The sequence below is a fragment of the Boleophthalmus pectinirostris genome, unplaced genomic scaffold (genome assembly GCF_026225935.1).
Source record: "Boleophthalmus pectinirostris isolate CB_2022bp ecotype Guang Dong unplaced genomic scaffold, ASM2622593v1 HiC_scaffold_18, whole genome shotgun sequence".
In the NCBI taxonomy this organism is placed as follows: domain Eukaryota; kingdom Metazoa; phylum Chordata; class Actinopteri; order Gobiiformes; family Gobiidae; genus Boleophthalmus; species Boleophthalmus pectinirostris.
The window spans coordinates 37,592,570-37,619,506 of NW_026571133.1; the positions used below are offsets into that span (position 1 = coordinate 37,592,570).

The 26,937-nt window shown below is 39.2% G+C and overlaps 1 protein-coding gene across 1 annotated transcript in view; it reads left to right on the plus strand.

The window, feature by feature from the left end:
- Window positions 1-26,937, plus strand: part of cntfr (ciliary neurotrophic factor receptor) — a 667,317-nt gene that overhangs the window by 277,917 nt on the left and 362,463 nt on the right. Inside the window, exon 3 of the mRNA XM_055154209.1 lies at window positions 24,435-24,516. Coding sequence (XP_055010184.1) covers window positions 24,435-24,516 — 82 coding nt within the window. The remainder of the gene's footprint in view (window positions 1-24,434; window positions 24,517-26,937) is intronic.

Genomic DNA, 26,937 nt, shown 5'->3' on the forward strand with positions numbered 1-26,937 from the left:
CGACAATAGGTGGGTACTTTTTTGTAATGCGCGAAATCCCGAAGTAGAAGAATGGCAATAGCATCTTTCCCCTTGATATAATTCCCCAAACATTGTCTTTTTTCCGGCTTTAAATCCTCGATCTCGGGAATCGTTGCCAACACAGAATGTCTGGCTTCGTCTACATCCATCTCGACCGCTTTGTTTACTGTTGTGCTGTACCACAAAAAGAGATCCTTCATAGCTTCACAGCTCTTCGCTGATTGGTTGGTGCGTGGTCTTCAACTTCCCGGGTTCTTGCAAACCGTCTAGTGTATTTCAATTCCTGACCTAGTTGCTGGAGTGAAATGAAATTGAGCAGAGGCACTAGGTGGGGCCAGCCTGACTACACCTGCAATACATGTTTGTCTAGAATTTGTAATTTTGCCTGCTATAATATTTATTTCATTTTAAACGGCCCATATTATGCTATTTTCTGATCCATGTTAGAATGTTATTTCCTCCAGGCTTTTAACAGCTCTCTAATGTCAAAACTGTTTATTCCAGTTTTGTTATATTTTGTTTTGTTTCCGATGCATATTTAGTCCATCTACTTCTCTGTTTCCAAAATTCATTCACTTCAGCAGATGTTTTATGAATAGTTCTGATGATGCCAATGTTCAAATTGAAGAAGGTTTAGCTGCCAGTGGGATTATATCCAGTAGGGAAAAGAAAAGAAATTCCAAACCATTACAAATAAAAATGCAAAAGCAATAAATAACAATTCTCAGTCATATTGTACCATTTATGAAAACTCTAGAAAAACATGTTAGAATGTTATTTCCTCGTCACAAACATACCTGCAGTTGTGCTTTGCTTCATTCACACATATTTCAACTCACAAATCTTGCATCCACTGTGTTTTTAAACTCCATTTACCTTCACTAGAATCATATGGATGATTTCAGCTCTGGAATTTCCGATCACTACTGAACGAAAGGTCAAAGGGAGATTGTTACGGAACAACTTTGCATTAAAAGATCAAACATTACATCGACATTTTTCGGACTTGAGACTTGACTTGATAAAATAGACCAAGACTTGGGACTTAACTTGGACTTGAGGCCTGTGACTTGAGAAGACTTGGTACCTCTGCTAAAAATATATATGTATTTAGAAAATACTTTTCTTTTCAGTTGATACATGTAGTGCTTAATTTTACAGGAACAAACTGGAAAATGTCCATCCCACTTCTCTGTTTGCTACTTTGGTTGGAACTGAAGTACTGTGATATGGTATCCTCAAATGTACTACAGTAATACACAGTACAATACAGCAGTATACAGTACTATACAGTAAAACAGAGGGAACTACATAGAACTTGATCCTCCCATTTCAGTGCAGACTACATGATAACATAACTGCATTTTTAAATCTGAATTCTTTCTGTTCTCACTGTAATGATTCACACTAAGACCTTGTCAAAAATTTTTAAAAGGAAAAATTAACATTTCTACAACTCTTATATAAATACTCAGATATAAATATAACATGACTTTTTAAGTACAATTTAGTATAAAAGTCATAGAAATTGCAAAAATGTAACCTATTGCTTTGGTTTAAAGACTCAAAATGAGTTGAAGCTCAAAGCAGACGACTTGAGCTTGACTTGGACTTATGGGCCAGTGACTCGAAACTCGACTTGGACTTTCCTGTCTTTGACTTGGGACTTGACTCGGACTTGAGGTGACTGACTTTGAGAATAATGTGGGCCTTGCAAAACATATATTGGCAGAATTTTATATTATTTTGGAGCTGATTCCTGATCCAGCACATTTTCAAGGACCGATGCTGATATTTCATTCCAGTATCAGTATCGGTACATGCCTAGAGATACATGTAGAACACCCCAAACATGATATCACTGCAAAGTATGAATAGATTCTTGCAAATTGCCCATTGTAAAACATCGCAGCACTTATTGTTCAAACGGAGCCTGCACTAAAATAACCTACAGCTTAGCAACCTCCTTAACCCTAACAGGAGAGGCCATGTATGGTTGGGCTAATTGCTTGTGAAACTGGGGTCAGCCGGCTCGCTAACCACGCACTCTCCTCTGAGGTGAAATGTGGTAGCCATTATGAGCTTATGGCGGACATGCTAACAGCTCTCTGGCCGGTGTCCGCTCAGTGACAGCAGGCTCGCACCGCCTCAGAATGTTACTTTGAAGTTTATGTGGACCTGTATATCACACGGAGAGAGACGCAGTTAGCTCAGGTCAACCATATTAGCTTTGGGGGAAAGGGAGAGCGAGGACTTACCATGTGCCGATCTGGTTCTGATTAGCCAAACATATTTATTCAGATGTTGGAATGCGGTAACGTGTTCGTATTTTAATGTAAAGCAGATTTTTAATTTATTTGTTGTGATTTTAAACTCGAAATAATCATACCAATGCATAAGTGCTGATTGATAGTGTACACATGATTGACAGTTGCCTGAGATGGTAAAGTGAGATCTGGGGTTCAATTTCAGCTCAGACCTGTGCTTGTTGTGTCCTTGGGCATGACATTTCAATATACACTGTGTGAATGTAGTGTGAGTGATCGGTGGTTTTGGTAGTCAGGTTTCCAACAGGCACGCCTAAAATATATATAAAAAACGACCAAATTAAAAGATAGGTTACACAATGTTTTAGGTTTCAAAAATGTATAAATCCAAAAACTTTAATTTTGTCACCTTGGTTCACTGTAGTTACCTTGATGAAATGTTTTGGGTGCTACCTGCAAGATAAAGACAGTACTATTGTTTTGCAAATGAAAATAACATTCTGTTACCAAAAAAGGTGCATTTGTATCTTCATTGTGGTATTGTAACCAGTATCGGAGCACTGATTCAATTCCATAGTATCAAAATTGAAATGTTTGTATTATGACAACACTACTTTACTTCAGTTACAGTACCAGGTAAAAAGAAAAAGAGCAATACTCTTAAAGGTGCACACTTTCTGGCAGAGGTTCCATCAAAAACTTTTCTATCTTCATGGAGACCAAACCAGACCAAGTTACAGGTCAGATCTATGGAATGGCATTCCCGCTCACAGTCGTAATGAGTGTTTTTCAAGGAATGTTTGAGCTATCAACTACCACCTGTAATTTAAAGAATGAATGGAAGATTGTTGTTTTGTTTTTTTTAGTTTCAAATTGTCAATGTAAGTTCAAAATAGCAATATTTTTGAGGTCGCTGAAAGAAGACGAAAAGAAACTAAAGTGATTCTTAGACATTTGTTGGCGATAGCATGTACTGATAGCCGGGCTGGCGCCACCTAGTGCATCCGCTCAATTTCATTTCTCTCCAGTGACTAGGTCAAGAATCGGAATAAACTAGACGGTTTGCAAGAACCCCGGAAGTGCGAGTCCGTGCACCAATCAGCGCAGAGCCATACATTCTGTGTTGGCAACGATTGGCAATGATTCTCGAGATCGAGGATTTAAAGCCAGAGCAAAGAAAATGTTTTGTGAATTTTATCAAAGGGAAAGACATTATTGCCCTTCTTCCTATGGGATTTGCCCTGTTAGCAGTGCATTACATACGTCACAACCAAATAGCAGCGACTGGTTAAATAAAAAAAAAAGTACCAGCCTACCATTGAGCGAACGAATTGTAATGTTGTGAGGTCAGATGGTTTCCACAAAGTGAAACCGGCTGATGAATCAGGCTAGTGCACTGATGCAGGTGAAGGGTTTAAAGACTAACACGCTGGTCGCTAAATTACTTCTGGACAGGCGACTTCAACAGCAATTCAGCAGTTTTGGCATGATTTCTAGTGTAAGGAGGTGGGGGAGGAGGCGTGTCTACTTAGGGAGCTGTGGAGGAAGAGGGTTGGAGTCACACATGTGCAACATTTGAAAAAGGACAGTCACTGTATATTGTCTTTCCTTGGAAAATCCTCTGTACAACCCTTAAAACATTTAAGGTAGAGCTGTTCAATGTCATACTGTGGAACATTCCAGGCAGAGCAATGACATCTGCATGGAGGAAAGGATTTGACGGGCTCTCCAGCAGAAAAGTTACATAGAGCACCTTTAAGTATATATATTTTTTGCAAGAATCTACTGAAGTAACGCACGCAACTCCACTACCCAACCCCTTAGCTCGTCCACCGCTTCCCATGTCCATTTCTTTTCATCCACGTTGGGCAAGGCCTCAGGTCTGGTTCTGATTATCCCCCTGCGAAAACACCTCCTCAGAGTCCATCACAGCCCGTACATCACCCGCCCCCACCCCCAGACCCCCACCCCGCTCCCGTGCGCTGCACCCTGGTCTGTCGCACCCACCCACCGACACTGCGCGCCCTGTTTTCTTAGCTTTGACTCACTTATGGAGTTCAGAGGTGAGCGGGCTCGGAGGTTGCGCCGTGTTTTTCCAGAACCGCTAAATCTGCCGCGGGACACTCAAGGAGGTCCAGATGGTCGAGACGGGTGGAGACGAAGTTAGCAGACAAATACACAGGAGCTGGAAGTGATGGGATTGGAGGGGAGGGGGGCACGGAGATTCAGATACCAGGGGAAGTATTGATAGAGCTTCTAAAGAGTTGATTTTAGCTGTTAACAATGAATCTTAAAGGGACATATGTTACGCAGAACTGAATCTTGTGACGGGTGAAGCCATGTTATAATGTTGTTACGTCATCAAAAATGTACATTAAGTTGTGTTTTGTTTCATTCACACATAATCCGTGTATCATTCATCCATTAGTTTTTCAAAATAAAACCAAAAACAGGAAAATGAACAAACAGCTATTTTCTTCATTATTTGTCTCCAAAACCAAAATGAAAAATAAAAAATAAATAAATAAAAAGATAACAATTCGTTTTATCAGTTTTAAATTTTGTGTTTAAATGAATAAAGGAAAAAACGGATAATGGCCGTTTCCGGTTTCCGTGACTTAAACTGGGATGACGGACTTTTGCATGGCATACGGACTGAACCAGGACTGAACCAGGACTGAACCAGGACTAAACCGGTCTCAGTCCTGGTCTCAATCTCGGTCTGGTCCTGGTCTCAGTCCTGATCCTTGTCCCAATCTGGTCCCGGACTGGTCCCCATGTCAGTTCTGATCACCCGACAGTCTACGCGGGTACACCTCCGGGCCTGTCCTGACACTCAGTCCTGGTTTAGTCCTGGTGTAGTCCTGGTGTAGTCCTGGTTTAGTCCTGGTTTAGTCCAGGTTCAGTCCTTTTTCAGTCTGGCATCGCAGTTTAAATCACGGAAACGTGTTTGAGTAATCTTGCGTTATTAGTCTGTCTACATCTCCGAAACCCAGCATGCTCTGTTCCAAGTTCTGATGTCATGAAGTTTTCATTTTCAAGTTAACAGCTCCTTTAACCTTTTAATTAGTAGAGATTGGAGATTCCAAGGCTAAAATTATCTAAATTATTCTAGTGAAGGTGTATGGAGTTTAAAAATGCCACAGAGCACTTTCTGTATTACCACATGACATCACAAGGTGGAGTGTTTTCTCAGTCAAAGAAGAACTCAGCCTAAATATGCAGGGTTTGTGTGTTAAACATGTGTGAATGAAACAAAACACAACTTCAGGTATGTTTGTGATGAGGAAACAAGATTATAACTCAGGGATTTTAACAGCTCTCTAATGTCAAAACAGTTTATTCCAGTTTTGTTGTATTTTGTTTTGTTTCCGAAATGCATATTTAGTCCATCTAGTTCTCTGTTTCTAAAATTCATTCATTTCAGCAGATGTTTTATGAATAGTTCGGATGATGCCAGGGTTCAAATTGAAGCAAGTTTAGCTGCCAGTATGAAAAATAGAAATTCCAAACCATTAAAAATCAAAATACGAAAACAATAAATAACAATTCAGTCATATTGTACATTTATGAAAACACTAGAAAAACACTGGACTCAAGTTAAGATGATCTCAGTTCTTTTAATTTTCTGTGAAGTGCAGTACTAGAAGATATTTTTCTTACTATAAAACCACAGTAAATGGTGGTCAATGGTCACATTTTTATACAGCGCTTTTCCACCTTCAAGGCACTCAAAGCGCTTTACAAGGAACCACTCGCCCATTCACATGCACATTCCTACACCAGTGTACGCAGACACCAGGGGTAAGGCAGGTTAAGTGTCTTGCTCAAGGACACAACAACAGCATTCATCTGTAGGAGCTGGAATCGTGAGAGTCTGTGGTGATCTGAATGGCCAACTTTTGTATTCTCTGGAGAATGTTCTGAAGTATGGTTTTAACTGTGTTTCCATCGAATCATGCAGGTTATGTGCCACCTCAAGAAAGTTGCATATTGTACATTAAAGTTGGTTACAACAAGTCTTGTCCGATTGGTAGATACTGAACTAAAAATACACTTTTGTCAAGATAAAAAGGTATAAACTCAAGTAATATTAAAGGCAGAGGTTGGGACTTGCAAGTCGTGACTTAGACTCGAGTCAGACTTGAGTCAATATTTTGAGACTTGACTTGATAAAATGGACTAAGACTTGGGACTTGACATGGACTTGAAGGTCAGTGACTTGGGACTTGACTCGGACTTGAAGCCTGTGACTTCAGAAGACTCGAGAAGCACTTTTAAATTTGAATTCTTTCTATTCTGACTGTAATGATTCACACTAAGATCTTGTCAAAACATTTAAAACGGAAAAGTTTGCATTTCTACAACTCTTACATACTCTATAAATATCACATATAAATACTATGACTTTATAAGTACAATTTATCTTAAAACTTAAAGACCTGAAATGACTTGAAGCTCAAAGCAGATGACTTGGACTTACCTATATTTGACTTGTGACTTTATTCGGACTTGAGGTCAAAAACTTGAAACTTACTTGAGACTTGCACAACGATGACTTGATCCCGCCTATGGTTAAAGGACTTATAAAATTGACTATTGTGAACTGTAAAGGCCGAATTACAGTTCTGCGTCGGCTCAACTCACACTGCCGTCACCTTGTCACTGTCATTTCTGATTTGTGGAAGGTCTATGCGTCGCAAAGTAATTCATCGCCACAACGCTAGGAGGCCAGGATTGAAAACTGGCATTCATTTACACCAAATGAAGCGGGAAAGTAGAGTACCGGAAATCTATATAGAAAGGGCCAATCACAGTCCTTATTGTCTGCGTCGTTTCAATGTGTAGTTAGAACATTTTGGAGGTGCATGTTGATTGACACAGACGCTCTGCGGAGGGGGTTTACGGCGACGCAGACTCTGTTTCGCGACGCAGGCAATTTGAAGCATGACCATAAATTGGGCTTAAGTCATGTTAGAATTTTGTTACCTCATTGAAAACATTCCAGGAGTTTTGTTTTGCAAGTTAACATGTAGCTTTTAAATTTTGTTTAGTTGAGACTGAAATTTCCAGGGTTGAAATGATCTAAATAATTCTAGTGAAGGTGTATGGAGTTTAACTCTTTCCCCCTTGGACGCCTACTTGGAACAACTCATACATATATTAGTATGTATGGGTTGTAGTGGCCCCCACCTATCACAGCCTCTGTTTACATGTGAAAAACCGAGCCGTTTGTAATGGTCGTCAAATCACGTCTTTACAGATACAGCGGAGGTGTCAAAAGACTTCATTAAGGAAACAAGGGAGGGTCGTCAAATGTAGTCTTCATGGGGGAAAGAGTTAAAAGCACACTTCCAGCATTACGACATGACATCACAAGGTGGTATAGGGTGTTTTCTGTTCGAGAGAAATCTCTTAAAACACTAAATATGCAGGATTTGTGTGAATGAAACAAAACACAACTCCAGGCATGATTTTTATGAGGAAACAATGTAACATGAATCAGAAATTTAACTTAGTAAGTAGATATAGACTTTTTATAATGAACACCGTGAGGAAAATGAAAGGTCATTTTTCTATCTATCCACACTTTGCACTCCATAACCTTCAACTTTTTACTCACCTCCTCCCTTATGGTCCATCTCCCAGCGCTATAACCGTACACAACACATTGCACCTGACACCTCCAGGTCTGTTAAATCACATCTAGCTTAGCGCGGTCACACATAATCAATAGAGAAATTCATCACTCCCATCTCCATCCCCAAAAAACCCCCGATGTGTATACGCTTTCCGATCACGCCGTTTATGCGTTTGACACCAGCTCCCCTCTCGAGACACAATTGACGCGGTCTTTAGTGCGCAATTATAACCCGAATGACTACGGAGAAGGTCAGTCCCATCCACCTATCCTCCGACGCCCGCCAAATGCCAACCGCGAGTGAAGTGTTTGTGTGTTTACGTGTGGTTGAAATGCCACAGGCGTCACCGGAGGGCCTCATTGCGTCGCGGGGGTAATGTACACGAACATGGGTGATTGATGAGTAAATTAGCGTTGCTGAGCTAAAAGGCGCTACGGGATGGAGAGGTTGTAATGTAGCACGGGGAAACACGGTATTAAAGGTTACCGCGGCGACTGTGTATTGTTGGCCGTGTGAAGATGCATGATCGGGATGACGGTTATTGATGGATTGCAGTGTTATGAGCGGGGTTTGCCGTGTACTGTGGTCAGTGTGGGCTTAGTGTGAAGATAAAAGTAATTTCGTTAATGGGTGATTTAATGCAGAATATTACAAGTTTGAAAAAAATTTTTTTTTGAGTCGAATGTCAAAATTTTAAAAGGATCAATTTGGGTTAAGTGAGATTGTAATGAAAATAAAAGATCCTATAATTACACAAACTTGACTCTTGTGAACTAAACCTTTTCAGAATGTTGTTACGTGTTTTGTTTCATTCACAAATGTCCAAGTAATCCTTTATTATTTGTCTGTCTGCATCTCCAAAGCTCAAAATGCTCTGATCACAACGAAGTAGTAGTTTCCATGTTAACACCTTCCTTTTACCTTTTGTTCAGTTGAGATTGGTAATTCCAGGGCTGAAATTATCCACATGATTCTAGTGAAGGTGGGTGGAATTTAAAAACACTGTGGAGCATAAGTGGAGTTTGACTTTTGCACTTGGGGGGCAAACATTTAACATCAGTTTACTAGATTCATTTTAACGTCAGGGCTTGGGGTTCTCCCTCTCTCTCTCTCAAGTCCAAGATTAGTCCAAGTTTAGACCTAGTTTAGACCTGGTTCAGTCCAGTTTTAGTCCTGGTTTAGTCCTGGTTCAGACTAGGATTCATATTTATTTCATACAACCCTTTTGTTTTAAACTAAATTCAAAATATTAAACTTTTTTTTTAAAGTAAATATTTGTATTGGCCATATTATAGACTCAGCGTTGTGACATATTTCAGCCACTGGGGGGGGTGGGGGGGCTGTGACCCCCCCGACCCCCTCGAACTCCGCCTATGTTGTTGAGCCCTTCGTTTATTACCACATGACTTCACAAGCGTTTTCCATTTGAGAGAACTCAGCCTAAATATGCAAGATTTGTCTGTTAAACATTTGTCAGTGGAACAAACACGGCTCCGGGGATGTTTCTGAGGAGGAAACAACATTATAATATATCCAAAAAAAATAAAAAATGTAACATGTGCTTGTTAAAGTATTGAAGGCCTATTAACCAAAATGATTTTTAATATCACACTACAGGACATGAGGAATTGCAAGGATTCATCAGCTGTGCAGGATCAAAGTTTGTCTGCGCAATTATCAGGCTCAAGAGAAGAGTAATCGTGCCCTTTTGCATTGCCAGTTAGCTGAGATTAACACTACATGCTAGAAGTATTTTTGTGCACTATTTTTAAATGTTTGATTGACCCAGCGGGAGGAGGAGGAATCAAAGCTAGTTGTAGTTTGAATGTTTGTCCCTGCAGTGTTTCTGTAAAGTCCAGCGTCAGGCTCCGTGCAGCTGAGAGCGAGCGTCCTGACTCAGACCTGATCCAAACAAGTTTCTGCTGAGCTAATCAGGACACAGGTGTATCATGGGAATCCAAATGACTTCATTTGCATTTCTGTTTATCACTTTGGTCATTTCTGTGCCAAACGTAAGCTGTTCCAAGAGTTGTGTAATCAAACAGTCTTGGAAATTCTATGCATTTTTGACCGAGGTGCACGTACACGGCGCACTACAACATGGCACTACAAAGACTACAAGCTTTCTGATTGGCTGTCAGGTGCATCAGGGAGTTGTGTATGATTGACACTGGACTATATATAAACCAGCCTTAAGACTTACGAGGCCACACCCACATTTTTGAGCTGTGACAAAATATTTCTCCAAAAATCAGGGACAGTTCAGAATTTTGGACATAGGGCCTCATTTCCTAGTGGGCCAGAGTGAGACATGTGGGGGTACTTATATTAAAAATATTCCATCCAGTCCTTGTATTTTCAGAGGTCGCTGGTGCTAGGCTAGTGCAAGTCAATGGCCATAGTTAGCGTGCCACTAAAAACAGTCTTACCCACTCCACAAAACACCTGAAGTAAATCTATTATTACACCAAACTGTCAATGTAAATGTCTGTGTCGAAAGAATAATGTTTGAAATAAAACTAACCTTGCATCACATGAATTGTCGCATGTTGAGGGACTATTTTCTCACATATCAGTCCGCGGCTGCTAAGCTTTCTATCAGGAAGTACAACTTACTGCTGCTGCTCAGACATAAATCCTTCAAATGCAAGGCTGGTTTTACTTATCGATAAAGACATTTACATCGACAGTCTGGCGTTATAACTGTTTTGCCTCGAGTGTTTTGTGGAGTGGGTAAGACTGTTTTTAGTGGCAGGCTAACTATGGCCATTGACATGCACTAGCCTAGCACCAGCGACCTCTGCAAATACAAGGACTGGATGGAATATTTAAAAAAAAATGTCTCCACATGTCTCCAACACTCTGGCTCACTAGGAAATGAGGACCTATGTTCAAAATTCCAAACTGTCCCTTTAGGGTATCTTACTTTGAAAGATTTGGCCTGGAAGTCAAAACCTTCTTCTTGGGAGGCAAGAATGTGCAACTCTTTTCCACTGTAACAGCATTATCGTGGATGAGTATAGAGAGATCATCTACAGTGACCAATGAAAACAAAAGTTAAAGGTGCATTGTGTAACTTTTTGTAACGTCTATTCAGCCTTTATTTCATTAGAGATAAATTTATTGTTCAGAAATACCTTTAAGAACATGCTTTGTGTGAGTGAGCCTTGTCCTGCTTGTTTCCATGGAGACAGATAAGTTTAATGTTGCACTGTGAAACATTCCAGGCTAAAGAGATGAGTACAGTACATCTACACGGAGACTAGCAAGAAAAGTTGCACAGTGCACCTATAAGAAAAGCATCAAATTTTACTTTCTTGTAACCGAATTTGACAGTTCCGAGGATCTTTTATTAGCGTCACACTGATTTCATTGCATTATCAAGTGAATGAATTACTGGTGCACTTTGTATTCCAGTCTCCTAACGGCCATAAACTAGAGGCGATCTGTGTGTCGCCGTGGTGATGAGCTGTCACTATGCCTCGACTTCTTTGCCTTTCCAAAAAGTTGTTCTCATTGCCCCAAGGAAGGACAGTGTGGGACGGCGCTGTCATGAACAAGGCTGCGCTCATACACGGAGGCTGTGTTTGATGCATGTACCCAGCGGAGACTACGCCTTCTCTCACACTTTTACTATATGAGCGTAGAATTATAATGTACCCCCTAAAAGTCTTCCAAAATATATTCTGTCTCTATGGATTCTGTGGACCTTGTAACTAGAATGTCTTAGGTTAGTGGAATATTGTTAATGGATGATTAAAAGTATTAAGTAACAGTAGGGGTGCTGGAATTGTGACTTTGATTGTGCACTTGGGCAAGAGAGTTCATTCACACTGTCATATGCAAATTAATGAACGGGCAAATATAAAAAAAATAGTGTTTATCTTTGTGAAATTTTTAAGAGAAAAAAAAAAGAAAGAAAACATAACACAGTTTAGTAATTTCGTACTAAAATACTGTAAATAACTAGTCCCAGTGATATATACTGTATTTTTTTTTTTTTTTTTTTCAGAATGCTTTTTACATGGAGTTTTTAAAGGTGGACTCTGTAACTTTTTGGTTGGAGATCACCTGCTTGTTTCTATGGATATTTCATTGCTCTGCCTGGAATGTTCCACAGTGTGACATTAAACAACTCCACCTTACATTTATTCAATTACAGGTAGTTTTATAGCTCAAAAATACCTTGAAAAACAGGCATTCTGACTGTGAGCGGCATTGCCTCTCCACAGATCTGACCTGTAACTTGGTCTGGTTTGACCTTCATGAAGATAGAAAGGTTTAATACCATACTGTGAAACATTCCAGACAAAAGCAATAACATCTCTATGGAGAAAACCATTTGATGGACCCTCCACCAGAAAAGTTACACAATGCTAGTGCCTCTGCTCAATTTAATTTCTCTCCAGCGAATAGGTCAGGGGTCGGAATACACTAGACGGTTTGCAAGAACCCTGAAAGTTGTAGAACACGCACTGGCCAATCAGTGAAGAGCTGTGAAGCCATGACGTCAGACTCAAGCGCCTGTCCGTGTCCCTTTTGTGGTGCAGAAAAACAGTAAACAAAGCGGTTGAGATGGATGTAGACAAAGACAGACATTCTGTATTGGCAATGATCGAGGATTTAAAGCCGGAACAAAGAGTATGTGCAGTGAATTTTATGAAGGGGAAAGACGTTATTGCCCTTCTTCCTACGGGAAGTGGAGCATAACATACATCATGACCAAATAACAGAGATTGGTTAAATTTATAAAGTCCCTGCCTACCGTCGAGCAAATGAATCCTAATGCTGTGAGGTTAGACGTTTTCCACGAAGTGAAACCAGCTGATGAATCAGGCTAACACAATGCACTTTTAATAGTCGTTTTTTTTTTTTTTTTTCTTCAAGACGTTTTGACTTTCATCCAGAAAGACACCAGAATTTACACTGACATTGAGTTAAATGAGTTCTGCTACAAAAGGAGTAGTTTTAAAGTGAAACTGCCCTTCCTTTTGTTCAATACCTTTATGCTTATCTATTTTTGCTAAGTAGACATCATTGAAATTGTACATGTAAGTTGATAATAGTATTTTACTTACTAGCCCTTGTATTTGAGTGGGACACAATTTTATTCCATGTAACCAATTTACCAAGTGTCAATCCTCAGGCAGGAAAAATAACTCTTTTAAACAAACCGCCTGTGATTTTGTGCATTTGAGAGCAAAACAAAAATATAAAAGAAAAGAACCAATTTAATACTTGCAGCTTTCTAGCCTGTGGGAATTGTCCCCTCACCATAAGTTGGTCAGCTCAATTATTATCTCGACAAACGCGTGTGTGTTTTTGGCGGCGTGTTTGTATCTTGTTTTGGTTTTCTGACAGCTATCCACAGCCAGTAAATTTGACTTTTTTGAAATTTTCTAGAGGGAATTCATTAGAGGATTTGTAACAACAATATGCTATAACGTTAGTCAAATTGATATCTGGTACCAAAGCGGACTCCAGTGAGATTTTCTGTCAGTGTTTGGAGCTTGGAGTGAGAAACATTTTCAGACAATTATACTGTATTGCTTGGCTATATTTTGTATTTTCGTGTCTTCTTCAACAGATGCACAAAACTCGCCAAACGCTGCTGCCTCGTTGGTTAGTCCTCGACCAATTAGAAAGCTCAGTATGTCCTCCAAATCAACCTGTATTATGAGTCTAAAGGGACATTGGGTGCATAGAGGGACAGATAATACTCCCTACAACTGTGCAACAACTCACCCACTGCACCAGACAGACAGACAGGCTCCTACAGCTCCGCTCAAACAGTCAGAGATACAGGACTATATTCATACTATAATACTCCCTACAACGGTACAACAACTCACCCTTATGTAACAGATAATACTCCCTACGACTGTACAACTCACTCTTATGTAATAGATAATACTCCCTACAACTGTACAACAACTCACCCTTATGTAACAGATAATACTCCCTACAACTGTACGACTCACTCTTATGTAATAGATAATACTCCCTACAACTGTACTATAACTCACCCTTATGTAACAGATAATACTCCCTACAACTGTATTACAACTCATCCTCATGTAACAGATAATACTCCCTACAACTGAACAACAACTCACCCATATGTAACAGAAAATACTCCCTACATCTGTAAAACAACTCATCCTCACAGATCACACCCTTATGTAACCTGTCCCAGTCTAAAAAATTTTTGTGGAAAAAAAACAAACAAAAATAAAATAAACCTGATGTCTTTGCCTAAGATACAGATAATACAGATAACCCTTTTTTGTCCCACAAAATGGTACAAAGGGGAAATTACAGGTACAGTGTTGCAACGCCAAGGTCAAGAACAGCAGGAGAATAAGATCATGCAATTAAAGTCAAATCAAAATAATTTCGATCTTGAATTTACTTTTTGTTTTACAAAATTTCTCTGTATGTTAAAGGTGCACTATGGAACTTTTCTGGTGCAGGGTCCACCACTCGCTTATCAATATAAATGTTGTTACTTTGCTGGGGATGTACCACAGTATGGCATTAAATCTGTTTTACTTGCATCATTCAATTAGACATGTTATTGCAAAAAAAAAAAAAAAACTTTAAAAAAAACATACACTCCACAGATCTTACCCATAACCTGACCTGCTTGTCTCCATAGTGATACATAAGTTCACCGCCATATTGATGTATTTCATGGAATGCAATAGTACTTCCACGGAGACCAAGAGAAAGGTTAAAAGGTCACGTACTGTACCAAATTTGAACGCTATATCTGCTTTTTCTTTTTTCAAATTCAAGTCTCCTTTATTGTTCAAATGAAACTGTTATGAAGGAATACAATGCAAAATTTCTCAGTCTCATTTTACTGTTACGCAATTGTTTGTGCCACTATCTCCATTTTGCACATTTTCAACACGAGTGGCTGAAACTACTATTACAGCCCACCTCTCCAAAAATTCAAAAAAACATATTTACTCCCTTCCTCCAAAACATTTTTTTTTTTTGGTCGCCGAACTCCACAAAGAAGCGCCGACAAGCTGTTATGAATGTGCATTTCTTGAAGTGACGGATGCATTCTATCTTTGTATACACACACACACTCACGCGCCGACTAGCCACCCTGGTGTATTTCCCCCCTGGCTTTCCAATTTAAATGCAAATGTTCCCAAATCGGACTTCTCACAAAGACGCACAAGCAAAATCATTTGACGCGGCGATGAATTATATATTTTAATTAAGCGAGCCAAAAAGAATCACGCCTATTCAGCCCTTCTTTCCAATAAGAAATGAATAAATAAATATGGAAGAGGAAGGAGGGGATATTAGAAAATGGCGGGGGTCTGGTATGGTGGAACCGGCGAAGAATTGCATTGAGTTTGTACCAAGTGCCTGTCACTTTTCAAAAACTGCATTGTTGCATTGATGGACAGGTTAAAATACCTCCCGTGGTTTTCTGGACCGCGTATCTCCCCGCACACGCACGTACACACAAAGCGCCGGCCCGGACGCAGCATTTCGGATTTTGCGCTGAACTAACCGGTACTTAGAATATGAAGAGCAGAGGAGATGGGGGGGGTTGTGATGCGCTGACAGGGGTTGCAATTTTAATTTCACCCCCGTCACTCTCCGCCATATTTGCTCTGATGAAATACATACGGCCCAGTGCCAATCACCGGCAGTGTTCAAATAGAAGTGGGGAGCTAAATGCGGACTTTGATATTTGGGGTTTATTTGCGAGTTGCCGGGGCAGGAATTCAAAAGACGGTGTAAATGCGATGTGGCTTACTATTTTTTTTGAAAGCTTGGTAATGTGATGAAAAATTTTAAAAGGAAATAAAACATGAATAAATAAATACATACAAAATGAAATAAAATAAAACTATGTGCACTATGTAACTTTTTGTTTGTGGGTTCGTCACCTGCTTGTTTCTATGGATATGTCATTGCTCTGATTGGAATGCTCTATCTTTCATTTATTCAATTACAGATGATATTATAGCACAAAGATTCTCAGAAAAACAAGTATTCTGACTGTGCAGGGTCGCCTCTCCACAGATCTGACCTGTTACTTGGTTTGCTTTGGTCTACATGGAGATAGAAGGGTTTAATACCATACTGCGAAACATTCTAGACCAGTGATACTCACTATTTTTTTTCCCACAAGAGCCACATTGGAAGTGCAAAATCAAGTGGAGAGACACTTATACCCAACATACGCCAACATACGAAGTCACTTTTGCAATGTGCGTTTCTACATATAAACTGGACATCCCACAAAACAGAAACACAGCCAATATATTTTCAATTAAAACCATATTTACCATATTTTCCGCATTAAATGGTCTATTTTCGAACTTTTTTCACAAATAAACTGCACCGGACTTTAAACGAAATACAACAGTTGGATGGCTCAGTCGGACTTTGTTTGGCGCGTTCACGGTGACTCTGGGCTTTGTTCAGTTGTGGCTCAGAAAGGCACATTGCACTCGCTTTTTCTGTTCGTTCCTCCGTTCCGTTCCTCGTCCGCGTGGAGTGATGAGTGTGGCTGCGGGTGTTTTTGGCTGTGCGGTCGCTGTCTGCTCCGTGTGTGTTTGCATGCGCTGAGGGTGGTGCGGCGTTGTAGTTTACTGAAGTTGTGCTGGGATACCGGAGTGGATTCGTGTATGGGGCGCTCTGGATTGCGGGGCGCGCAGTCATTTTTTGATGGGGTTGGAGGCTTAAGAGCGCCCCCAATAGCCCGGAAAAAACAGTACCTTAATACTGGGATGAGCGGAACCTGGCATACATGTCCTTCACTTTCTTCATAGGCAGTAGAGTAGTAGTAGTAGTAGTAGTTTATATACTGAATTTTCTTAACAATAGATTTTCGATTAATTATCATCATTATCATTACTAATCTGCATAAATAAACTCAGCTTTACAACATTTAAACCACAACCACTATAGACTCACATCAGCCCGTTTGACATTATAATATTAACGCTATTAAATATTAAACCAATTAAAGCTCGCCGATCCGCATGTGGCTCGCAAGCCGCGCAGTGAGTGTTCCTGTTCTAGACAAAGCAATAACATGTCTGTGAAGAAAAGCATGATGACGGACCCTCCATCAGAAAAGGTGCACAATGCTCCTGTGTATTGTTCATTCGAAGCAGTCCTTCGTTGAACTAAGACTGAAAAATAACTTCTTATCTAGAAGCCAGTAGCTAAACCGTTTTTCTACACAATATTCCCACAATGCAACAGGTGAATTTCTGGTCATATGACTAAATTAAACCAGGGCATGAATGACGCACATGGACAGACGATTTGCAACACTAGGTTCACCCATTTACCCATCTCACCATTTGAACTAGTCTTTGCTTGTAACTAACATTTGGCTCTAAGTTCGCAGGTTTGAGTATCGACAGACTAAATACCACATAGATGACCTCTCATTAGTAGAATTAACTAACTAATTGACTAGTAAGAAGTGGTAAAAATATGCTGAGGAAAGCTTGTTGTGATTTTTAGCTTATCTTGCTTTATCAATTCCAGAACTAACCATAGCTTTTACGCATGCTACCTAATAATGCATGTCTGTTTACCACCACTCACAAGTCCGAATACCGTCTCAGCTGTTTCATGCAAAATGCGTGTGAAATCCGATTACCAGTGTTAAATTAGTCTTGACGTTGTTGCTCACGGCCTCAAAGTGTGTATGACAGGTTTACATGTTTTTCTAGATATGGCTCTGTTCGGTGGGATAGTACACGTGCAAAATATTTATCATAGTTTTACATCAGCTAAGTGAAAGTTTGTGGAAGGAATGTTGAGAAGAAAAGTAAAAAAAATACAGGAAGTAGCAGTAAGTTTTAAAAGTCTTTTCTGACTGCCTAAACCTACTTTTAACAAAAATAATGGTGTCATTATTTACTTTTATTAGGCCAACAGTAATTTACACACATTCACAGTGATGAAAAATGACACTGCGCCAAAATTAAGGGTCCATCACCTGCATTGCACCTGTATTGCCTAAAATGTTCCACAGTATTACACTAAATGTTTATTAGTGTATTTTTTGGACTATAAGTCGCATCAGCCAAAAAATGCATAATAAAGAAGAAAAAAAAACATATATAAGTCGCACTTTTTGGGGGGAAATTATTTTATAAAATCAGAGACCAGGAACGGACATTTCATCAAAGGCAAGTTATAGTAATAACAATAGAACAGAGAACAACAGGACGAATAGGCGTCTGGTATGTTAACGTCACATATGAACAGTTCTTCAGATAATTATAGCATAAACAACAGAACAGAACAAGTTTACCAAACTCTCCATCTCACTCCAAATCACTAAATCCATTGAATTCTTCATCCTCGGTGTCACTTCTGAGCAACTTCACGACTTCTGCAGGTAAACTATAGATCCACGAGGTAAATGGAGAGCTGCTTTCTCTTCTGCGTAGCTGTTGTCAGAGTCAGCATCAGTTCCAGTTAGAATTATTCTGGCCTTTCTGAATTCTGACAGGATGGTTTCGGTTGTCACTGAAATCCAGGCTTTGTTGATCATTCCAGTGATTTCCAGAACGTTTCATGGCAGACCCTCCTGGTCCCTCACAAGTTTCTCGCTCATTCCAAACTTTCTTTCTGCTTCTTGATTACTGTTTTCGGCTGAATATTTCACTACTTGTAGCAGGACAGAGGCCATAAAAGGTCGAAGTGGCTGTGGTACAGTAGTAATAGGAGACATACAAGCCTAGAGCGCCCTCTTGCGGCTGTTAGTGTGAACATTTTTATATATAAGTCGCACCGGAGTATAAGTCACAAGACCATCCAAACCATGAAAAAAAGCATGACTTTTAGTCCGAAAAATACTGTACTTGTATTTATTAAATTACAGAGGATTTTATTGTCTTGAAAAGCATGCAGTTTTCCTAAGAGCAGGGTCTCTTATCCACAGAGCTGACCTGTAACTTTGCTTAGGAGCTTCACCTGCTTGACTCCATTGGATAAATGTTTAATGCCATACTGTGGGACATTTCAGCAATAGCATAAAAGTTACACAGTGCACCATTCTGACTATGTTAACTAAGCATTTAATAGCGTTGTCTAACCTGTCCTATGCATTTTAATATAAAGGAAATCACAAACATCGAATTTCAACCATTTCGAAATTTGTCTTTGTCATGTACGTCCATTTCCCGTGCTGTTTTAGGTTAACGCTCCGAAAAACATTTCCTGCTATATTTAATGTGTTTTGTCCTTTTGCACATTTTACTCGGCGTCTAAAAGCTTTTTCATGTCAGTGAACATCGCCCAAACTCGCGGATTCGTTTCTGTGTGACATTCAAACGCGCGGAGTAATGGCGTCCATGTTTAACCACACCAAACAGGCCGGCGAAAGTGGATCTAGCCGCGCATGTATTGAATAAAGTAGTGACGGATATGAAGTATAAAACAAAGAAAGGCAAAAGGAGTGCAAGGTAATGGGAGACGGCAGAAGTTTATAACAGCTGGGGTTGGAGCTAAAGAGAAAGGAGGAACAGTTATGTTAGTTTTCAGGGCTGTTTCTTGTTTTGAAAGGGTGTTACGTTAAGAGCTAGGTGTTTGGAGGGTCCGAGCTTGATTAAAAAGTTGTCCTTGCATGGAAGATGAACTTTTGAGGGCCTATTTACTAGAGGTCTGCAAAAATATCAAAATATCAATATATCGTATTTCCTAAAGTGATGATACACAATCGATATCATGAGCTACTGTATCGATATATCACCATATTTTTTTTGGTATATTTTACTCAATTATTTCTTCAGAGGAAGGAAACTCGTTTATGTGACACATTTGACATTTTCACTGTTTATTAAGATTAAAATGTTTGTGTTTCATATTAACTTTGCACAAGACTTTTAGTATCGCAGCCATGATTTAGCAATTTTTAGTTTTTTTGGAACCATATCCAATTGATTTGAAATATATCATATCGAATCAAAAGTGCACTGTATTGAGATATGTATCGTTTTGTGGCCTATGTATCGAGGTATGTATCGTATCGGCAACTTCTTAATGATACCCAGCCCTACTGTTTACATGAGAATGCTTGCAGTTAAAAATGACAAAATATTTTATCGGAAGTCCCTTTCGTTTAGATGGTTATGCCATTTTTGGGGCTTAAAAATGCTAAAATCTGGAACCACCCTCGCTCCGCCATAGCATTTCCATCTACACTGCCCAAAATGCAAAACTCTGATCAGATCTGCTCACGTCTCGTACGCGTTTACGACATACATCACCACCTAGCATCACCACCTCGCAGATTTCTTTCTAAAAACGCTTGACTAGCCGCGGAATAAAAAGTGAAGACGCGACGCCACTTTTGCATCTTCTGTTCAGATCGTCATCCTATAAACGTAGCTTCAGATCTGTCTTGTTTGGCTTCAGTCGAATTGTTTGCTTGTGATAGGTCCATAGACTGACCAATCATGGGGCAGCATTGTGATAGGTCCCGCGCGAGACTGACCAATCACAGGGCAGCTTTGTGGTTTGGGAGGAAGTGTGCATAAAACGAACCAAAAAAATCATGGACACATTGTTATTACGTTATAAAATGGATTTAAAATTTGTGAACATCATAATGTCGTATAATATATGATCATTGCTCATATTACGTCTGGTAATTTGCAAATTACTGCCCCAATTACTGCATCGCATTCACACGGGATAAGCAAAGTCCGTAAAATACTTTATTATATATTTACCTTATTATTTTACTGACACTGACACAGACATTAAAAAAGAAAAAAAAATGAGGAAAGAAAAGAAAGAGATAGAAAAGGCACGCAGTTACAACAACAAACACTGAGATGCAGATTCTCACGGAACTAGTATTATCACCGGACGTGGAGTAGGTCATTTGCGGTGGAGTTTTTACTGAACAAATTATAGACATGGTGCGTTCACACCAGATTAAGATCTCAGGCATCTTCTGCAATTATTACAAATCACCAAAGGTACAGCAGTAATACTAATCCCGTACGAATAGGGCTTTAGATACAAGATGAACAAATTACTACTATGGATTTAAATCTGGTGTAGCTGATTTTAAAACAGTGAAAGAAGAAAGTGAGTATAAATCTGCCAAACTTTAGTGCCTAGTTCTGACAATCTTTGAAACATCACTAGTACTCACATGCATTGATTTCTTTGGCTTTAGAATAGCTTTTTCAGACAGAAAAGTGAAGGAGGGTGGACCATCAGCTCTCATCCCCAAGTGTCATACAGTGACTCATATGGCTCTTTGTTACAACCTTGTGATTTATAAAATGTCTCGGAATTAGATGAAGGCAGTGCTCGGTTGTTTGATTTTTGTCACGGAGTTCTGAGAAAAGATGGGAAACTGATATTAAAGTCAAGAAAAGTGGAGAATCTGACAATGTTTTTCCCAAGCACAGACATGCACCCTTCTCACCGGCAGCCCCAGCAGCACGCAGACCCTCAAACAACCTCACTTTGCAACACAGCCAAGAATCTCGCCTCAGATCCTCTCAGCGCATGGCAACCAGACAAACAAGCACAACAAAGTGGGGAGGAGAACTTGTTTAGAAAGGCCAGGAATATGTGATCGTAATGTTAAAGATAAATAGAACGAGATGGAGTCATGATACATAATAGATGCACTTTTCCTCCACCTTGTAGTCTACCTGGAGATGTTATTGCATTGCTTGGAATGTTACACAATATGGCATTAAACACACCTATCATGCATTTATTTGTTTTATTGCTAAAAAATACCACAGAAAAACATGCATCTTTTCTGTGAATGGGCTCACCTCCACAGATCTGACTTGTAGATAGATTTAATTTTAAGTTTAAGGCCATATTGATTTTGTGGAATATACTGAGCAAAGCCATCTCCATGGAGATTAGCAGGTGGCGTACCTTCGATCCAAAAAGTTGACTAATGCTCATTTAAAAACAGCTGTTTTTGTCGTTATATGTTATGAAATCATAACTTGACTAATTTGATACTTTGTTTATGGATAAGTTGACAGAAAGTCCATGTTGACAATTTCAAAATCGATATGACAACATTTCTGAGAAAACATAATTTGGGTTGTGGTAAAGCAAATCAGATGCAGGAATTTTTGGTTGTGAGGTAATTTGTCAGCACTGTCTCTAGAGTCATTCTTTGTCTGAATTTTGGAGTTGACTGCATGACTTTTCCACATCTTTAAATAAAACATAAACAGCAACTGTAACTATGCAGATACCAGCTGTTGTCTGTTGTCAGCTGCACAGTGGCTTAGTGGTTAGCACTCTCACCTCATAGCAAGAAGGTGTAGGGTTCAACTCCAAGGGCATCCGGGCATTTCCATGCACATTTTGCATCCTTGTGTCTGGGTGGGTTTTCTCTGGGCACTGTGGTTTCTCTCATCAACCCAAAACATGCACAATCTTCCAGCTAAGGTAGTTCTGACTAAGCCTCACTCAAGATCTGGAGATGGGTCCCTGGGCACTGTCAGTGCTCCTGACAGGAGGGTCAAATGCAGAGGACAAATACCCCCTACAGGGACAGTAAAGTGTACCTTAACTTTCAAAACATTAAAGGAAATGTCAAAATGTTGTAGTAGAAGTAGTCTCAAGTTGTATGTAGTATTGTTAATAACAATATATATTTTTTGGCATAATTAAAGCAGCTTGAATGAAATGACTTGAGGCAATTCCATATATTGTATGCTTTTTATGATTATTTTGTGGTGTATATTGTACACCATTCAGAGTATAAAAACAGCCATTGCACAGAAAACCCCATAAGCAGAATTTTATTGGTCCTGCACCCTGACACAGGAAAAGGTGCTGATGGGGTAAAAAGATCGGACACCACAGGTTTAACCTGAGCTTGTTGTCAGGCATCCACTGAGCTTAGGCGTTCAAAGAGAGCAATGTAGCCAAGTCTGAGCTGTGGCCTTTCAAATCCCACTTGTTTTCAGTTTCTTTGCCAGGAAAAGGCTTTACACGGCTGTGCATGGCTTATCACAAATACAAAATAGTCCACATTACATGCTAATGTTAAGAGCATTTGACAGGTCAGAATACTCATTTCACTAAAATGTAGAATTCGTCCAATTCTGACCATTTTGCCAGTTTTCTTTAAATTTCTTTCTTTAAAATGTAGTGATCTTAAAATATTACACAAATGTAAACTTTTGTGACCTTTAAGCGATGTTATAATGCTTGTACCCCATCAAAAACATACCTGGAGCTGAGTTGTGTTTCATTTATGTTTGAGTAATCTTGCATTATTAGTCTGTTTACATCTCAAGTTCAAAATACTCTGTGGAGCAGTTCCTGTATTACTGCATGGCATCACAAGGTGGAACTGAGTGTTTTTTGTTGTTTTTTTTTGTTTGTTTGTTTGTTTTTTTTTTTTGTTTTTTAGTTTGAGAGAAGAGCTCAGCCTCAGTATATAAGATTGGTCATGTGTGAATGTGTGAAACAAAACACAATTCTAGGTATGTTTTTGCTGAGGATGCAACATTATAATAAAACAGAACAGAAATTAGAAATAAATTAGAATAGAAATTGGTGTAATCTGGGTCCTTTAAAAGATAAAGAAAATGTTTATTGATTACAATTTTTGTCAGTAAATTTTGGACTAAATATTCTTTCATGATGACATAGACAGACAGACTTATGTCCATCTTGAAACCCAACTCTACCTGTAATTTTCAACTTCCCTCAACTCTTGAAAAACTGTAATAAATATTTACCACAGGCACTATCCCAGCAAACAAAGCAATAATGAGAAAAGTATGAACTGCGCTTTAAACCTTTTCATGCATCATCTTTGTAGATATACCTATAAATGTCCTTAGTCATGCCCTAGCTATCAAATCACTCCAGTAGTTTTCTTCTAGGCTCCTCAGACGTGCACATAAAAACCATATTGATTGCTTTGCTTCCTGTTAGAAAAAAATAAAAACAGAAGCAGGAAGAATGCAGCGAACCAAAATATTTTAAAATAATTACCCTGAAAAAAATTTAAAAAGCAAACAGCACAATCCGTCTCCTCCGACTTACTTAGTAGTCCATAAATTAAAATACCGAAATGTTGAACTTAAGGACGTTACGGGTTCAGTAGAGGAGACAGGATGTTTGTTTATGGCGTGCTATATCTTTAAGAGCTCCTGGCCGCAGCCCATCCCAGAAAAGGATGGACCCATTAGTCTGATGAAGACTGAGGAGGAGGAGGAGGAGAGAGAGGGAGACAGAGAGAAAGAGGAGGAGGGAGGAGGAAGAATATGTTTGTGCAGGGTTATTTGGCGCAAAAGAGTCCAGTGGAGTGAAGCCAGCAACACAGAAACAATTTGAGTTTCAAAGTTTGAATTAAAGAAAAGGGACGCGGCAAGGCTACCCCATGACTCCATTTGTTTTTGCTTCATGATGTTATAGGGGCTTGTCAGTCATTCTGGAAGGCACTGGCTCGGCTCATGACTGACTCTGCTTTGTGTGTGTGTGTCCGCAGATGGCAAACCTTGTGACATCCATGTGCTGCGTGGTGCTAGCCGCCGCCGTGGTGGCCTACGCGCAGAGACGCAGTCAGCTCGGTGAGTACCAAAACACTTATAATATAACGGACAGTCACTCACACGCAGTTATTGCTTTTATACGTGTTGACATCTGATGTATGGTATGGTGTATTGTTTGCTTTCTCAAGAGTCAAATGTGTAGCAATAGTTGTAGTAGTAGTAGTAGTAGTAGTAAAAAATATAAATATTAATTGAGGCTATTTATCAATGTCTCCATCGAATTATTTGTCTAATTTTCTGCTTGTTTTGCTTTCTCAAGAGTCAAATGTTTAGTAGTAGTAGTAGAAGTGGTGGTGGTGTTGGTGATAGTAGTAGTAGTAGTTTTATTTTTTTAGTAGTACACATGACTTAATTACTCAAGTACAAGTACCTGAGATGATTTTTCAATTTCTCCATTCAATTATGTGCTGGTTTTCTGCTGGTTTTGCTTTCATGACTGAAATGCGTAGTAGTAGTAGTAGTAGTAGTAGCAGTGGTGGTAGTGGTAGCAGTAGTAGTAGCGGTAGTAGTAGTAGTCGTGGTAGTAGTTGTAGTTGTGGTAGTAGAAGTAGTAGTGGTGGGGTTTTTTGTTGCTTTTTTTTTTTTTTGTAGTAAAAAATGTAAATTCTTGAGGCTATTTTTCCATTTCTCCATTGAATTATCTGCTGGTTTTGCTTTCAAGACTGAAATGCGTAGTATAAATAGTAGTAGTAGTTGTTGTAGTAGTCATAGTAGGATTTTTTGTAGTATAAACTGTAAATTTATGAGGCTATATTTCCATTTCTCCATTGAATTGTCTGCTGGTTTTCTGCTGGTTTTTCTTTCAAGACTGAAATGCTTAGTTGTAGTATTAATAGCAGTCGTAGTAGTAGTAGTAGTTGTTGTTGTTGTTGTTTTTATTTTTTATTATTACTCATTACTTGATTACTGAAGTATTTGAGACTATTTTTCCATTTCTCCATTCAATTATGTGCTGGTTTTCTGCTGGTTTTGCTTTCAAGACAGAAATGCTTAGTAGTAGTATTAGTAGCAGCAGTAGTAGTAAAATGTAAGCCTCTTTCTCCATTGAATTATTGTACATTATTTTCTGCTTTCTCAAGTGTGAAATGTTGAAAAATATACGACAACTACATAAAGTTAGTTTATGGTGACAAACAGTGACACATTTATGGTGAGCTGGTATAATATATGGTAGAAGACTTTATTGTGGTCCATGGAGGGTTGACTTCTGAATTTCTGGTAACACTTTATAGTAATAGCCTTAATAAAGCAATAACAATACATAATTTATACTGAATAAATTGTTTGTTAAAGGTGTAGTATGTAATTTCTAAGGTGGAGAGCTATTATGGAGATGTTATTTCTTTGCATTGAATGTTCCACAGTATGCCATTAAACTTATCTGCCTTGCATGTATTCAATTACAATTTTGATAGCTCAAAGATAACTTGAATAACAGGAATTCTTACTATTTCAAGGTTTCTTTCTCCATAGATGTGACCAGTAGCTTTATTTCTATACTCTATAACATTCAAAGGCAAAGCAATTGCATTTCCATGGAGACATTTATTCAGATACAAGTGTTTTTTATAGTTAAAAAATACCTAGAAAAACTGGTATTCTGACTATGAGCGGGGTTGCCTCTCCATAGCTCTGACTTGTAACTTGGTCTGGTTTGGTCTCCATGAATTTAGAAAGGTTTAATACTGTGAAATATTCAAGACAAAGCAGTAACATCTACATGGAAAAAAAAAAGCATATGATGGACATAGTGCACCTTTAAACGGGCAGTTCGGAATTTTGGAAATAAAGCCTCATTTCCTAGTGAGCTGCAGTGTTGGAGACGTGTGGAGACACTTTTTTTTACATATTCCATCCAGTCCTTGTATTTGCAGAGGTCACTGGTGCTAGGCTAGTGCATGTCAATGGCCATAGTTAGCCTGCCACTAAAAAAAGTCTTGCCCACTCCACAAAACACCTGAAGCAAAATTATTACACCAGACTGTCGAAGTGAATGTCTGTGTCGATAGAATAATTTTAGAAGTAAAACCAACCTTGCATTTGAAGGATTTATGTTTCAGCAGCAGCATCGAGTTGTACTTCTTGATAGAAAGCTTGGCAGCGGTGGACTGATGTATGAGAAAATAGTCCCTCAACATGCAATGATTCATGCGATACAAGGTTGGTTTTATTTCAGACATTATTCTATCGACACAGACATTTACATTGATAGTCTGGTGTAATAGGTTTTCTTCGGGTGTTTGTGGAGACTGTTTTTAGTGGCAGGCTAACTATGGCCATTGACATGCACTAGCCTAGCACCAGTGACCTCTGCAAATACAAGGACTGGATGGAATATTTAAAAAAGTGTCTCCACACGTCTTCAACACTCTGGCTCACTAGGAAATGAGCTCCTATGTCCAAAATTCCATACTGTCTCTTTAAATATGAATGAAGTCT